The 16,184-nt window shown below is 25.4% G+C and overlaps 1 protein-coding gene across 2 annotated transcripts in view; it reads right to left on the bottom strand.

Annotated features, from left to right (window-relative positions):
• Positions 1–16,184, bottom strand: part of LOC129607987 (uncharacterized protein MAL13P1.304) — a 236,556-nt gene that overhangs the window by 142,403 nt on the left and 77,969 nt on the right. For both annotated transcript variants that reach the window (XM_055519279.1, XM_055519278.1), the window contains exons 3-5: positions 4,034–4,143; positions 1,133–1,628; positions 948–1,070 (exon numbers count right to left, since the gene is read on the bottom strand). In XM_055519279.1, coding sequence (XP_055375254.1) covers positions 948–1,070; positions 1,133–1,628; positions 4,034–4,143 — 729 coding nt within the window. The remainder of the gene's footprint in view (positions 1–947; positions 1,071–1,132; positions 1,629–4,033; positions 4,144–16,184) is intronic.

Raw genomic sequence — 16,184 nt, forward strand, 5'->3', positions numbered from 1 at the left:
TTCAGAATAATTAATAAAAATCACTGATTAAGAAAGAGCACTTGAATTAGCTATAAATTTTACTAAGCATTCATTCTTATGCTTTTAAATTTAATATTGCAGGAATATTAAGAGAAATTTCGCATATTCTGTAGGTGCAAATCAAAAAGTAGACATACGGAAGTTTTGGTTAAAAAATCTATTGAGATTATTGATCATAAATTAAATCATTGAATAAGAAATAAAAGATATTTTTCATAATTTTTCTAAATATTTAAAGTAATATTGAAAGAAACATGAAGAATTACCCACAGAGTGCTATAGTCAATTAAAACTAAACTGCTGTAGTTAATTTCCCAATTATGAATGATTTAAAATAATAATAAAAATTTCAATACAATTAGATAAGATAAGAATTTATCAAATAAATACTATTAAAGCTTAATTAAAATCAATTTCGTTATTGTGCATGTCTGCCATTAGCCTATTCAAACAACTGGTGTGCCTTATAACTTCACATACATTCACATTTCTACTGAATTAATTATATAATATAAGTATACAGACGCAAATTAATTAATTTTATCAATTAATTAACTATTATTTTATATAATAATTAAATCTTCATTAATTTTCTCGACTGTAATAAACTGTAATAAAAAATATTATTCTAATCATTGTTTTCTGATCTGAAAAAAATAATTCTGAATTTAAAAACACTTTCTAACGATTTTAGCGCCTCTATTGTATTGTAGAGAAAACAATTGTTTAAATAAAATTATTAAGAATAATTTTTCGTGGTTTGTGTCTTAGACTAAATCATGAGTACATAAAATTAACGTTAAAAAATTCGTTTCTTAAATATTGAAATTCGAAAATTAGGTAGGTATACGGGATTAAAAAAAATTTTCAGTTTATTTTAAATTTTAATTAATAAAAGATTTAAGAGAAGAAAATTTAAAACTTACCGCTTTTCTTTTATCAGCTTCATTTACTGCTGAATTAGAACGATACCTAAACAAATCCATAACTTTTGTCATTGGAGAACGTGAAACATCTGCTCTTCTAACAGCTGTCACAGTATGATAATACTAAAAATTATTTTTAAATCAATTTAACAATTGTAAATTAAAAAAAAAATGTTTTTTTTTACCTGTGCATCACTACCAGGATGTGGATGTGCTGAACCATCTCTATATTTAACAGATGGTTTTTCACTAGTTGCTTGATGATTATGATGATGCCGATGATGTCCAACTGTATTTTGAACAGCATGTTTCATTGCTTTCATAATACCACCGGAACCGCTATGATTACTACTTGTACTACTATTATCTTTTTCTGAACCACTATGTAATGCTGCATCTTTTTCTTTACGTTTTGTATCTGATTTTGTTCTCGGTCTAAATACATCAAATATTGTTGGTCTTCTATTTGGACTTGCTATACCATGTACAGTTGATTGATTAAGTACTGGTGATTCATCACCGCTACGACGACGTTCTAATGAACCAGAACGTGGTGCTAAACGTTCTGTACTACGTGCCATTTTCTCTGAATTACGATTTAATTTTTCTAATTTTGCTTGTTCACGTTCTAATCGTTTACGTGCTTCTTTTTCTTTATTACGAAGTTCTTTTTCTTGTCGTCTATATTATATAATAAAATAAATTTGAAAAAATATAGTCAATTTACAGTTTTAGAATTAATATTTTTGTAATATAATAATAAATTAATCTAATTAGCAAGCATTTAGCAAATGGACCTAATTCACAAAATTTGCACTTTTGTAGCGTAGAATTGAATTTGCATTATGGAACGAATTTGAACTTTAAATATTCTCAAAGTCGTATATGTTTTGAATTGGACATCTTGTTTTTAAACTTACAAATTTGGAAAGTGATACTTCACCTTAGTTTTTAAGTTAGGCAGTTTTTCACGTAGATGCAGAATGAAATGAGGCAGAGGAGGCGGTGTGAGCGCTAGATAGGTCAGGGGGTTTCCGGGAAATTATGATCAGAAGCGATTTAAGAAGATTATAGGGTTGACCAAGAATCCGTGTCGGGGCACTGCAGACTTAGAGGACAACTTAGCTCCCTGGACTGGGAAAGTAGACCAAAACATCCAAAGTGTGGTGCTCTCGCTTGTAAAAGAAGAGAAATACTAGGAGGAAGGACTTTGCTCTCACGGAGGCAAACTTGCAGTCTTTCGAGCCACAAAAAATGTTCGCGTTTACCTTATGATTGAATCAGTTAAATTTTTGCTCCAATTACCCTTTGTTTAAAATGGACTTTTCAATATTATTTTCGAGTAAATAATTATTTTGTTCACATACTGGAAAATAAACAACGTAAATTAAAATAAAATTGAAAAAAAAAAGGTAAATAGAATTTTACCAATTAATTTATGAAAAGAACGCATAATTTTACCAAAACAAAAAAAACCAAAAATATCGTAATCACTATAAATAATTTTGACCTTGACTGATTCTAAAAGGCCTTTCAACTTCAAAAAATTAGAGAATAGAAAAATTATAACAAGTAAATTATTTTGAAGGTTACAAATCACCTATCATTAAAATTGAAATTTCATTCTGAAAAGGAAAATTCGTAGAAAATTTTTGTAAAACAAAAAACAAAAAAAGTTTCACACATTAAAACCAAAAAGAAATTATCAAGCGTCATCATTTTTACATGAAAATAATTTTGTTTTGGTAAAACTTTTTCACTTCTTCTCTCTCTGACTCCACCAATCAAAAATTTGCCACCATATCCTACACGTTTTAATCTGAAACCAACTACCAAAAAAAAATAGAAAAAATTCTTTTATTCGAAAAAAAATTTAAGTAAATGAAAAACACCAAAACAGAAGTTTTTGTCCTTGGGAAAAGGTGATATGTTCTTGTTCAGTTCCAAAAGCGTTGGTTGTATTTTCCCTTTTTCTGTTTTTTTTTGTACACTATTACACCTCTGAATATTCTTAGGTATGACTTCATAAAATAAAAATTTTCTTCTTTCTATTTTGCTTCTTTTTTTTTTACATTCTAAACCGCGACGACAACATGCCATTTTTATTATTCCATTTTGGTGTTTAAATTTTCTATATAGAGCGAAGAATTTAACAGCGATCCGAAATATTTTTTAATATAACAATCGAATTTTAAACACAACATGCAATTTTTCTACGCTATAAACCATTCATTAGAGAAAGAAAAAAACAATTTTTTTATCGTATGTGAAAAGGACATATAAAGTCCTTTTTAGTCTTTTTTACAGAAAAAACACAATGTTTGCTTTTGGTTTTTGTATTTTTTTTTGTATTATGAAGGTCACTACGAAAATGTTAATCCAAAATGGAAAACTATGAAAAAAAAAATTCATAGTAAATTATGTAATGTTCCCGAATAGTTTACAAAGAAATGAAATACTCTACAATAAAATTTAAAATGTGTGAGTAAAAAAAATTACGTGAGAGACCAAATAAATTTGTTTTGACAAGCTACCATTTGCAGTTACAATAAATTATTGTTATTAGTATTGGATCATAACTCATTGACTGCTTCCCTCAATTAATTACAAACTTTTATATGGAACATGGAGTTTAGAAAAATTCTGTGGAGAGTTGCAAATTAACGGATTCTATGTCGCACAAATTTCAGCATACATATATGGTATATAAAATAGGATAGAATTCAATTTCAATTTCCATTTCGAAACGAAAACTTCTTTACAATCAATCAATATTCTCTTCCATTTTTCTCCAAAATAAAAACTCAAAAAGGAACACGGCAAATAGAGTTTAAAAATTAAGCTGGGCACACCTAATTTTTTGCTATTTATCAATTAAATTCGAGCTTCTTAATTGATTAAATATACGTCTGAAAATGCAAAATGTTGCCAATGGGCATCGGTTAAATAGTAATTACATATTTTGACCCCGGTAATAGAAAAAAATTAAGCATAAGGCAAAAGTTACTTAAAACGGCAAAAAATTTTTTTTCATTTTTAATTTTTTTCAAAATTTTAAATTTTATTTTAAAATTTTCCATACATACCTGGCCTCTTTTTCCATTTTTTTAGATGCTTTACGTGCAGCTTTAGCATTTGGTTCAGCTGGTGCACTTGAAGGTCTTGATGGTGTAGCCGATTTATTACCATCTTGATCCTGAATAAAAAACAAAAAAAAAAATTTATAAAAATTAAAATAAAATTCCTTTTTGATAAATTTTGAATTTGACAATAGAAAAAAAAAATTCAAAAATACAAAGCATATTTAAATTGGAATTTCTTATAAGAATTACTTAAGGAATTCAGTAACTATAGCAGAATGAACCTGAATTGGGTTTAATTTTATAATTTCATAAGCAATAACAAGATATTTGTTACATCAAAGAGAACTGTTACGAAAGTAATAATAGAAATATGAGAAAATAGAGAATATTTGACAATAAAATTTTGTAAAATTTGGTACACAGATGTCGCACATGTTCAGAAAAAGATACTATGATTGGAGAGTTAACTTCATCACAATTTTATCTCAGCTTTACTCGAAGAATGGGGGAAAGGCCCATCTGGTCACTCAAGCCAATAGCGAAACGCCGCTAGGAATATTAATCGACTTCAGTTTAATAATTGACCACCCTCGTGTCGATAATACCGCATTCGAAAAAATTAAGATCCTATAAACTAGATTAAACAACCAACCTCCCTATCACGAATTAAACAATCGCCACCTGAAGCACGCTTTCTTTTTCTCATCAACAACAAACATTCACGGAAAACATGATTCACGCTCTCCAGCGTCACCGTATCCCTAATGAGTCCGCTAAGCAATTATAGATCGACCTCCATTCCCTTTACTATCTTACTCAAGCTATATTTTAAATATAATACCTTCTAAGTTATAAAAAATCCAAAATTTGAAAATATATTCCAAGCGTAAGTTATTGACTCCCATTTACATTTTTATAAGTTTCTATGCGCATATTATACTTAAATTATAATAACAAACAACCCGTAACTATTTAAATTTAAGAATCCCTTTCAGGGGGAGAAAAAAAATCAGCAAGGACATGTTTTACAAAACTTGAAAGAAAGAGAAGAAGAAAAAATAAATTTAATCATGATAAGAAGACAAAAAAAAAAACAACAACTTACAAAATTGATTTTTTTCTATCAAACTTTTTAACTTTGATTAAAAATTGAAAAACCATAAAATCAATTTCCTTTTCATACCAAATTGACACGAAAAGTTGAAATTTTTTTTTTATTATAATAAGGTACTTCACATATATATATACGATATCGGGTATGAATAAATGCACATGTATGTATGTGAGTTCAAGTACATGCAATAAGGTATTCCGGGATTTTAATCTGACAATTTATGTTTCCCAAAAACACGTGGGGTTCTCTTGTATTATAAATGGGAATTACATAATAAATTTTCTATTGTGAACGATCAATTCAATTCAAAAAATATTGCATGCTCAATGGCAACACTAAGTCATATTCATTCTCATTAATCAATTGTTATGATAATTTTCTTATCAAATTAGAACTGTCAAATATGAAAATTTTAAAATATTTGCGGTATTTCTATTATATTGCACGCATTTTAGTAATATGTTGTCGTACCGGAGCTCATTTATTTTAAAAATTGTACTTAAATAATTTTCTACTGAACATTGTCATATAACAATTTTCCAAAATTACGGGTATTTCTTGCTTATTTACGATAACTTAGGAGTACTGTCAGTTAAAGCGGTACACTCTGTGAATGAGGAAAATAATTGTCATACATAAAAATAATGTCCACAAATTATAAAAGAAATTGGTTATTTGATTTTTTTATTGTGATTTTTTTAAGGTTAATAAAGTATCGAACATATCACGTAAGTATTATACACAAATAACCTAGAATAATGCAATATTTTAAGGTAACTGCGATATCTAAATATAGATTATTCATAAATTAAAAGAATTTTTTTTTTTTAGTAAGCAGGTCAGGTCAATCAAAAATATACTTAACAAATAATCAAAATGTCAGTCATTTTACGTTATAATTAACAAGAATATCGAAAAAAAGAAAAATCTTAAAACTTAAATTAAAACATGAAATATTTTGCTGTTGTAGTTTTGTTTTTGAATGTCCTTGTTATGCAGAAAATTATAAATATATATACAAGCGCGTGTGTGTGAGCAACATAGCCTTATAGTTTTATTTTATGATTGCAATTAAAACCTTACGGGCTAATTATCATTTAACCTTCGTTATTTGACTCATTCATACAAATGTTAAAATTTAATTTAATTTTTCATATGTTAAATAAAGTTATACAAAATTTGCAAGTGTAAAAAGAACAGCTTGACACACCTTTTGGTAGGAATGTGAAGCTTTGATTAACAAGGGAGGAAAACTTTTCAGTTACTATACTATACACTTTCGAAGAAAAAACTCCAGACGGTCGGTCACCAAAAGAACTAATTAGAGAATTAGATCTCAAAGGGGAATGCTTTAGCCGAAGTGACGCAATAGGTAAATCTAATGCTCTTGTATAATTAATCCAATCTATTCTAAAGTGTAATTATATGAGGCCGTGAAGATTTATTTAGTTTTACCAATAGTATTTCCAAATATTTTTTTATTCTTAAATATTTTAATATGAAAAGGAAATGCAAATTAACGCCATCACGATTCTACACCTAAAGCCAAGGGGAACGAATACACATTTATGTAAGAAAATTCGGAAGACGAGCAGAAGAGAACGACAATTGTTTTTCTAACAAGTACCGAAAACTTTAGCAATTTTATACCGTAAATTTTGAGAGATGGAAATGCTTGCAAATCCAAAATATTAAGAATTAAAATTTTAATTTCTTCCTGAACCACACCTTTTATTTCATTATTTCTTCAAGTACAACACTCGCCTTTCTTATTTGAGTGTTCTCTATACCTTTCGCAATTTTACAAATTCAATAATAATTTCATTACTCGTAATAATAATAATTCTATATAAAAACTAATATTTAAAGAGAGAAATAGAATAGCAAATATTTTAACATTTGCACAGTAGTAATTTCCTATACCCATTATATGCACGTACTAGTTTAGTACAAACAAGTATATAGCAAACATTCATGGCAATAAATGCAATATGCACGTACATATATAAATGAATGTGACAATGTGTATGTATAAAGTTCTATATAAAATTAATAATAGAAAATCATTCAAATAGTTTGATATAAGAAACTGATTATAATTGAATGATGGGCGTGTATATTAACAATATAGATAGAGAATAAATAGAGATTTTAATGGTTAAGTTTTATCATGATTAAGTAACAAATACAATTAACTAATTGTTTAATAGTCAATAAAACAAGTAAATAAAAATGAAGAAAATTATCTTTTATATTTTAGTTTTGATTACGTATTAAATATTTGCAAAAGAATAGTTAAGCGTTCATACCGAATCATCTATTAAATTTAATTATCTTGATTATAGAGGTACAGAACAACGATTTATATAAGGTAAGTGTCCCTATTACTGACATATTTCGCAACAAATTCAACTTTGGCGTGAGATATTTTATATGTGGGACACAATAAATGATCGTGTTTCCAATTTTTTGAATAATTTCGATAATTGAGAATAATGTTTTTTATAAAATTATTTAATCAAAATATTTTTTAATTCATAATTTTTCGATTAAAGATGAAAAGAAAAAATGTTCCTAATATTGACATATCCACAAATGTTTGTGTCTATTACTGACAGTTTGTGTTCCTAATACTGACAATGTAATTTTATATGCTGTAATCCATATTCTATATATGAGTAATGGTTTAAAATGGTTAAAATGATATTATTCAATAAAAATGGAATAATAATTTAGATTTCCATGGATATTTCAACTTATTTAAAAAAAAATTAAAAATGAATCAAAATATAATTCAAACAAAAATTAAAAACATATTTTTTATTGAATTAAAGGTAAAAATATGTGAAATTCAGCTGATTTGAATTTATTATTACTGTAGAATGTACTTTTACTATAGTAGTCTTAATATGAAACAATGAATAAATAAAAATTTTTAAAAGATATTTATGAAAATCTAATTCGAAATTATATAATTTTTTATAAAGTATTATAAGTAATATTTGCTACAGATGTATTCTTATAAATAATACCTAAAATATGATGTACCCATATCACAAGAAATTGATATGCCTATTCTAAGCTGCTTTTTGTTTTACAAAGACTATTTATGTATTAGCTACGTAACGAGAGCAACCCATTCTTAATTTTTTAACAACATTTTGGGATATTAAAAAGGACTACTATTCTTATTCAAAGAGAACCATTTCCATTGTGATATTTGTTATGACGTTAACGTTTACCATAATTTTAAAGCTTTTTATTAGAAGGCGAATTGTACTGTTTTATTGACAGTATTGTACACAATATTGACACAAAATTTATCAGACGAATATCACTATTAAAAAGGTAAAAAGGTCGGCGTCAGATATAGGTTTTCACAAATATAATCGATTTTGATTCGACAGAAATAATTTAAAGAATTTTAAAGTATAAAGAAAGTATTTTAATTAACTAAAATGAATATCAAAATCAAAACTTTATACTGACATAATTTTGTACATAATACTGACCCATTTTAGAACCTATTACTGACACTAGTTTTTAAAGCTAAAATACTCCGAAACTATAATGAATTCTTAGTGTCAGAATTCGGACATTAGAAAGAAAATTCAAATTCGATTTTAATTAAATAAATACGAAAATAAAAATTTAAATATTTTAAATATGACAACATTTTTAAAAATATGGATTTTAGACGTATTACTGACACATATATCAGTAATAGAAGCAGGGTCGAATTTTAGATGTTTCTAATACTGACAGAAATTATTTGTTAAAATTCTTATTTATTTAACGTTTTTACTCCGAATAACTTATAAAATAAGATAAAAAATAATCAAAATATTTAATTTAATATAAATACATATAATTTTAACCCTCACATAAATCAAAAAACAATAAAAACAAATTTGGAAAAATTAAGCAAAAAAAATAAGAAATTCTCCAGTCCAACCCGCTTTTGCTATGTCTATGGAAACAAAACTGATTTATTCTCAATATTTTGGAGTTATTTCAAAACTAAGTAAAAGAAAGTATTGCGATAATTTGAATTTATCTAGAAATAAAAAAATATATATATGTTGTATAGAGAAAATCTCTTAATAATTATAAAAAACCTCATATATGTCAGTATTACCGCCACTGTCAGTATTAGCGACACTTACCTTAAATAGTTTAAAAAAAAAATAAATTTTTATATTTTTAGATTTTAGTCAAAGAAAAAATATTTTTAATATTTCAAGGAAAATTTATTTTTTTTTCTGGATATGTACTAGTGCACTGTTGAGGTTTCCATGAGTACAAGCATGAAATGTACAAACATTTTAAGTTCATGTACAAGCATTTTAAGTTCATTTCATCTTACACTTCTCAAAATCGTCGTGATGAAATTTGTAAATCAAAAATTTTTAATAATATTTAGAAGTAATGACTAACAAGTCACTAATTTTTTACAAAAAGAATTAACAATTTTTTCCCAAAAACAAGCATATTTGCAATTGCATATGTGAATCAAATGTATACGTTCTTTTATATGAAAAATTAAAGGGCCGGAATATTCAGTAATTTTTTGAATTATTTATACAATACTTTCAACTTAACTACGATAGTTCGATCATTAATATTGACACAAATCGCAAATAATATTTTGATCGATCACATTTCATATACAGTAATAAAATTACTGATATCGCTGATTACAAATTTTAATTAATTGAATTTTCAACAGAATTTTCAGATAAACGTACAGAAACCAGATACTGTGACTTTTAACTGTAGTATTTTAATAGTTACAGATATTATCATATTTAATCAAATTTTGAAACACATGAGGCATCAGGAATTCAGTCCACATCTCTCGATTTCATATTTATGACGATGTCCAAGATGATTGTAGATTGTAGATTGCGAAATAGGGCGATGATATACCATGACCTAAAAGATCCGTGTACTCTTTAGAGCACCCGGTCGAAACCCCACACTTCTAATGAAACAAGATGATATAAAAAATTTCATTTTTTTTAATATATACAAAGCGTTTGGTCATGTGCTTTTCACATCAGTTGTTTTTTTTTCATCTTATTAAACTGCGTAATTTTTAGGCAATTAATCACAATCCAATATTCATTTTGGTTCTATAAGAATTTCTTAAATTACGTCATATACTTATGGAAAACAGAATGAGGAAAACAGAAATTAATTTATCATAAAAAATTTTAAAAAATTTCTTTTGATTTCTTTTATGACTTTTCTTTTTTTTTTTAACAAAAACCTTAATAGCATAAATATTGAGTTCAACAAATACAGAAAAATGATTTCCTTATTAAAATTTATTGCTATTAAAACACAAAATAATACAAAGAACCATTTCGTTTCAGTATAATCTTAAAATTACTAATCGCATTAAATCATGTTTTTTCAACAAAATATTCCCGCAGTTTGTACTCATTTTCAAGAAAAATCAATTATGCAATAAATATGGAAATCTTTATTACTCGCTGATAATCACTGACCCTTTTCTAAGGAATTACAAATTAAGTGATTTGTGTTTGTTAATCTCTTACAAGTACGCGTATATACTTTCATTAAATGATACAGGATTTATTTAAATACCGATACGAAACTTACATATACATAAAAGCTTTACAAAATTTTACGAATCATATTAAGCTTTCCTTATCAATTTAATCATATATATTATGTGAGCACATATATAAATGTGTATATGTTTGCAATTAATGGACATATTCTTGAACGTAATAAAACACATCTTTTATTTGCATACACTCCTCTAATAATCCTCTAGACATTTGTTGTGTTATACTACATTATACTATAAATGTATGTGATAAGTAAATTAAATTGTTTTTAAAGCATCAATTTAATATTAAACTATTATTTAACAAATATATATCATATATGTATAAATAGGGAGCCGTAAAGACGACGATAGAATATTGCAATTTAAAGTCTAATAATAAAGAAAAAATGAGGCAAACTGCATAAGTACAATAAATGATTGAAGGTTTGCGGATTCATGGATATCATATAAATTAAATATTAAATATATACAAAATAAGATATGAATGTCATTATTGTGATATGTGTAAGTGATTCTCATAGATTTCTTGTATATTTTATTACTACATTTTAGTTTTTCATTCATCACATGTACGTACTTTTCAATGTCTTATATAATATACGATTATGAAAGAAGGACATTTTGTTTACCAATTACTCAATATTGAATAATTTAATTATTTTTATTTTAATGTGCCAATATTTACTCACAAGCCTAGTAAATATTCTTGATTTCTAATAATTGTTAATTACTTATAAAGGATTATAACACAAAATTCATTCATATTTCCGAAGACCAACTTGCTTCAAGTAATAAATTTGAGAATCTGTAAAAAATCTTGAAAATTTCGAGACTCTATACTGAAATTCTTCATAATTTTGAATAATATGAGTTGAACCCTCTCTTGGAATACAATTATTCTAAAAATTTTATAATTTTTTAATTTTCGAATTTTTGCTAATTTTGTATAAATTTGAATTTACTTAACTATTTACTTGTATGTTTAATAAATAATTGAGAAAACAAAAACAATATTACAAAAAAAAAAAATTTATACTTATCCTAAAAGTATGCAATTTTTCGAAATTAATTTAAAAAATTCTGATTGATTCAGACATTCTATACCTAATCACAAATTTCATTTACAAATATTTATAATATTTAATTTAGGAATGTGATGCTATATATTATGCGATTAGAGTATAATGTCATCACATTTCAAATTTACTGTTATAAAATATTACTATTTAATTATTGTTCTCTTGTATTTTAATTTCTTCTTGGTCCAATCATATATGGGTATTTTGATTGTTAATTCTCAGTACTATTTAGAATTATTCACCATCATACTATTTGAATGTGAATTTCGAAAATCAATTGTTATAATTGTAATAATATAATAAACACATACAAATATACAATTCTATTTACAAATTCAATTTTAATTTGAATAGGAAATTTTCATAAAAATTGTACATTACGCGCTTAACTTTAAAAATTTATGTAAATAAAGAGTTCAAGCTATTCGCAATTATAAATTAAAAAAAAACTGAAATACAGTAATTCCTCTCGCTTAATCTCGTTAATTCTCTTGGGAAATTTAAATTTCTCCTGGATGACTCAAATCGAGGTTTATACGTAGTTTTTACAGAAAAAGAAAGGCTTCTAACGAAATTTAAATACCCAAAAGATAGAAAGAGGTATTAAAAACTCTAATGATTTAATATCGAGATTTTTCTTCTGTCGGATCGTCTAGATTTTATGTGAGGGATTACTGTATAAATATTTAAATAATTCAAATATAATATAAACATAATTTCTAATTTTTTTTATTAATATCAAAAATAATATTTTTAATTTTTTTAATCTTTTACAGATTATCTAATAAATACGGACCTGTTCCAAAAATTTTAATGATTATGCGCGTATTAAAACTTATTCATAAATGCATATATATACATACTTACATACATACATAATATGTGCATTTATATGTTGGAAAGAAGACAACGAAAGGGGCAACAAAAAAAAAAAAATATTTTTTATTTTTATTTATTATTTTTGTTTTATAAAACATGTGAAGAATTTAATGGATTTATGCCGCACGTAAATCGTAAACATAGAATGTTAATGTGATTGTGCAATATATATACAATCGTACGCACACATTGCATGCGCATATACGAGTATGCATAGTATGTATACCTATATACGAATACGATTAATATGAAGGAATAATGTGATGGATAATTGGTGGTGTCATTTATAGTAAGCAAAGCAGCACGTGTTTTCATGTAAATGGCATTTTTTTCTCATTCTCTTTTTTTCTTGTAATCAAAAGATCGTTTAGATCTACAGTGAGCGGGCATTGCTTGAAAAAAATAAAAAAAAAGTTATTTTTTTTTCATTTGTGTGCCGTTGAAATCGAAATATTGGAAAAAGAAAACGAGACAAAAAGATAAAAACTGAAATTTGTGTTTAAAAGAATTTGAAAATGAATGAAAATTGCAATAATTTGTTGACGTTGAAGTAGCTATTGCCGTTGCCGTTGTTTTGGAAACCTTTTGGGTGAATTTTTATTTACATTTTTTTTTTCTTCATAAAATAAACTAATTATAATAAAAATGTCTTATTAAATATTTTTCGTAAGAAAATCAAAAATAATTTTTTTTTTTGTTTGTATATTTTGGAAAATGTTTCGAAAATGTTTCGAAAATGAAAAAAAAAACGAGAAAATTGTTTGTTGAATAATTTATTAGCGTCTTGGGAGCATTTAAAAAGTGAAAGTTAAAAAGGTTATTCTTAAATTTCCAATTTTTCCTTGAAAATCTTTTAATATTTTTTCTTTCACTTTTCGTTTTCTTGCGTATTTGATCAAATTTGAATATATAAAAAAAATTGTTTATTATGTCAGAATTGATTTATAATGCCAATAACTGAATAAGTCACATACAAGTTAATTTTATTGTAAAACAGATGACGCTGCTAATATTTCTTTTAGAATAATTGGAAAAATTAAATTTTATCATACAATACATTTACCTTTTCACCCCCCTTTAGCCAATGTGAATTAAAATTTGACAAAATTTATATGACTACACGGTGACAATGATTGGTAATAAGAAATGTAGAGTTACGCCGATTTATTTAAAATTTTTTGAGTTAAACAATTCCCTGATGATGACCTAAATGGTTTTCAAATTCAAATTTCAGTTCAATGTTCAGTCGAAAACATTGTGCAGAATGAATAAAGAATTAAGGTATATGAAATGAAAAAAATATACTAGCTTATAATGTAATAGCTTAAATACATTTTAACATTTAAATTGTAAATACATAATTAATTTTAAAATAGGTATAATAATAAATTAAAACAATGGAATTTGTTGATCAGATTACAAAAACATACACAAGTGAATCATTATATGTACATACATACAAGTGACAAGGCAATTTTATACAATTAATAGGACGATGACTTATCCTTGTTTTTTTAGTTTTTTATTTTTATTTATTATTTTACTCATATGTTTTTTGTTTTGTTTTAATTTTCATATTTACCGCAATCAAAGAATTAAATTAAATACTCGAAAATATTATTATAAATAATATGCAAGAACAACAAAAAAGTTTTTAGTTTAATCCAGTCTACTATAGGTTAAATTTTCATAAAACACTTATGGCTTTGGGACAATTGGCTAATTAATATAAAATTAATTGAAATAAATGATTTTGTTATTATTATGCTCGACAGTTCTAGTACAATATTTAAATATCGTATTATTTTATCGTATTATATTAAATATCGTATTATGTATTGGCGTATTTAAATTAACTGTAATCTGTGAGTTCTGTGTCTATCTACAATCATAATTCACTCTGCAATTATAATATTAAATTTTAAAATTACCATTTTAAATATTTATTTAGAAATGCGTCAAATGTGTCATTTGAAGGTTTAAGTACGGACACATATTATATGTACAGTTCACCCAGTTTGATTGCACAGAGAAAAATTTATAGTTTTTGATTCAACCTTGGGGGCATATCAGTTATAAAAAAATCCCGTTTTCAAGGGTTCATGCTTTGTGCTTTAATTACGAATGGGAAAGTAAATTTTTTATACCGTTTCGAATTAAAGAAAAACTTAAAAACACTGAAAAAAAATTAACATGCGCGTTTTGCTTTTTTCTTTTTATTCGTTTTTTTTATGCTTTTCCTTGTTTATTGCATTTTTTACATTTTTATTATTGCCATTTCTTTATTTTTTGTTTTTATCAGTCAGCTGATATCGTAAATTTTTTGTTTACAAAGTATCTATACTGAATACATGAATATTATGTAGTAAAATGACGCGATTTAGGTGGTGAAATTAAGATATGCATGTTTGTATAATAATATTTAAGTAACAGCGAGCAAAATAAAGAATATAAGAAAAAAACAAGAAGAATAAAATAAAAAAAACAAAAATTCAACATTAATTTTAACAACAATGCAGTTGCTTTGCAACAATGCTGCAATGCAATCCAATGAAAAAAAAAAAATCACTTTCCAATTGGAATGTTTTTAATGGTTTTTGGTTTTTTTTTTTACATATATGCATTGAATTATTACTTGTGTGATTGTAATATTTAATGGGTATAAAATGTAAGTACTTATATATTTATGTCAGCATGTATGTATGGAATTAAATACAGTAGGTATTTGTACTTTATATTTTTGTTTCGTTTAAAATCACGATTATAATTTTATCAGTTTATTGTTATACAAAATGTAAATAAAATTTATTATTTACACTTTTACAAAGTATAAGTATACTTATTAAAAACTGATAGCAATACACTATTAATATGAAATTAAAAAATTCAATATTGAGGCGACAATGTTGCAGAACTCAATTTATATGTCTGTTTAAAGCTGAAAATTGGAATGTGAGCTTAATACTGAGTTTTGTATTAATTCATCTAATATTAATAATAACAAAATTGTATTAAAAGAATTATGCGGCTACCTAAACTTATCTTCTTTTCATATTTGTGAATCTTTTGAATTATATTACTTAGTATAAATTTGATATTTAAATTTGTAAAATAAAATTAGACGTATTTTGTTAAATCTCTAAAATTTTAAGTACAAAGTTTAAGAAATTCAAGAATATCGAAGAAATTTTTACTTTAAAACATAAATGTAAAACTACACATAAAAATACAATTGATTTTGGAGAAAATTATTTGAATACATGAAATGTAATCGATGATTACATTTTCTTAATGCTTTATAATTTTCATGTATTCAATATTTCGATTGATGCATAATAGGCAATTATTGTTAATTAACAAACATTGTAAATTATAAAAATCTGACGTGATCAGCACATACGGTGGTGACGTTTTAAACATACTTTTTGGCAATTTTAAGGACATTAGAAAGCTCGAAATATCTGACCATTGGTGCAGTGG

Source organism: Condylostylus longicornis, unplaced genomic scaffold (genome assembly GCF_029603195.1).
Source record: "Condylostylus longicornis isolate FDR11 unplaced genomic scaffold, ASM2960319v2 ptg000030l, whole genome shotgun sequence".
Classification (NCBI taxonomy): domain Eukaryota; kingdom Metazoa; phylum Arthropoda; class Insecta; order Diptera; family Dolichopodidae; genus Condylostylus; species Condylostylus longicornis.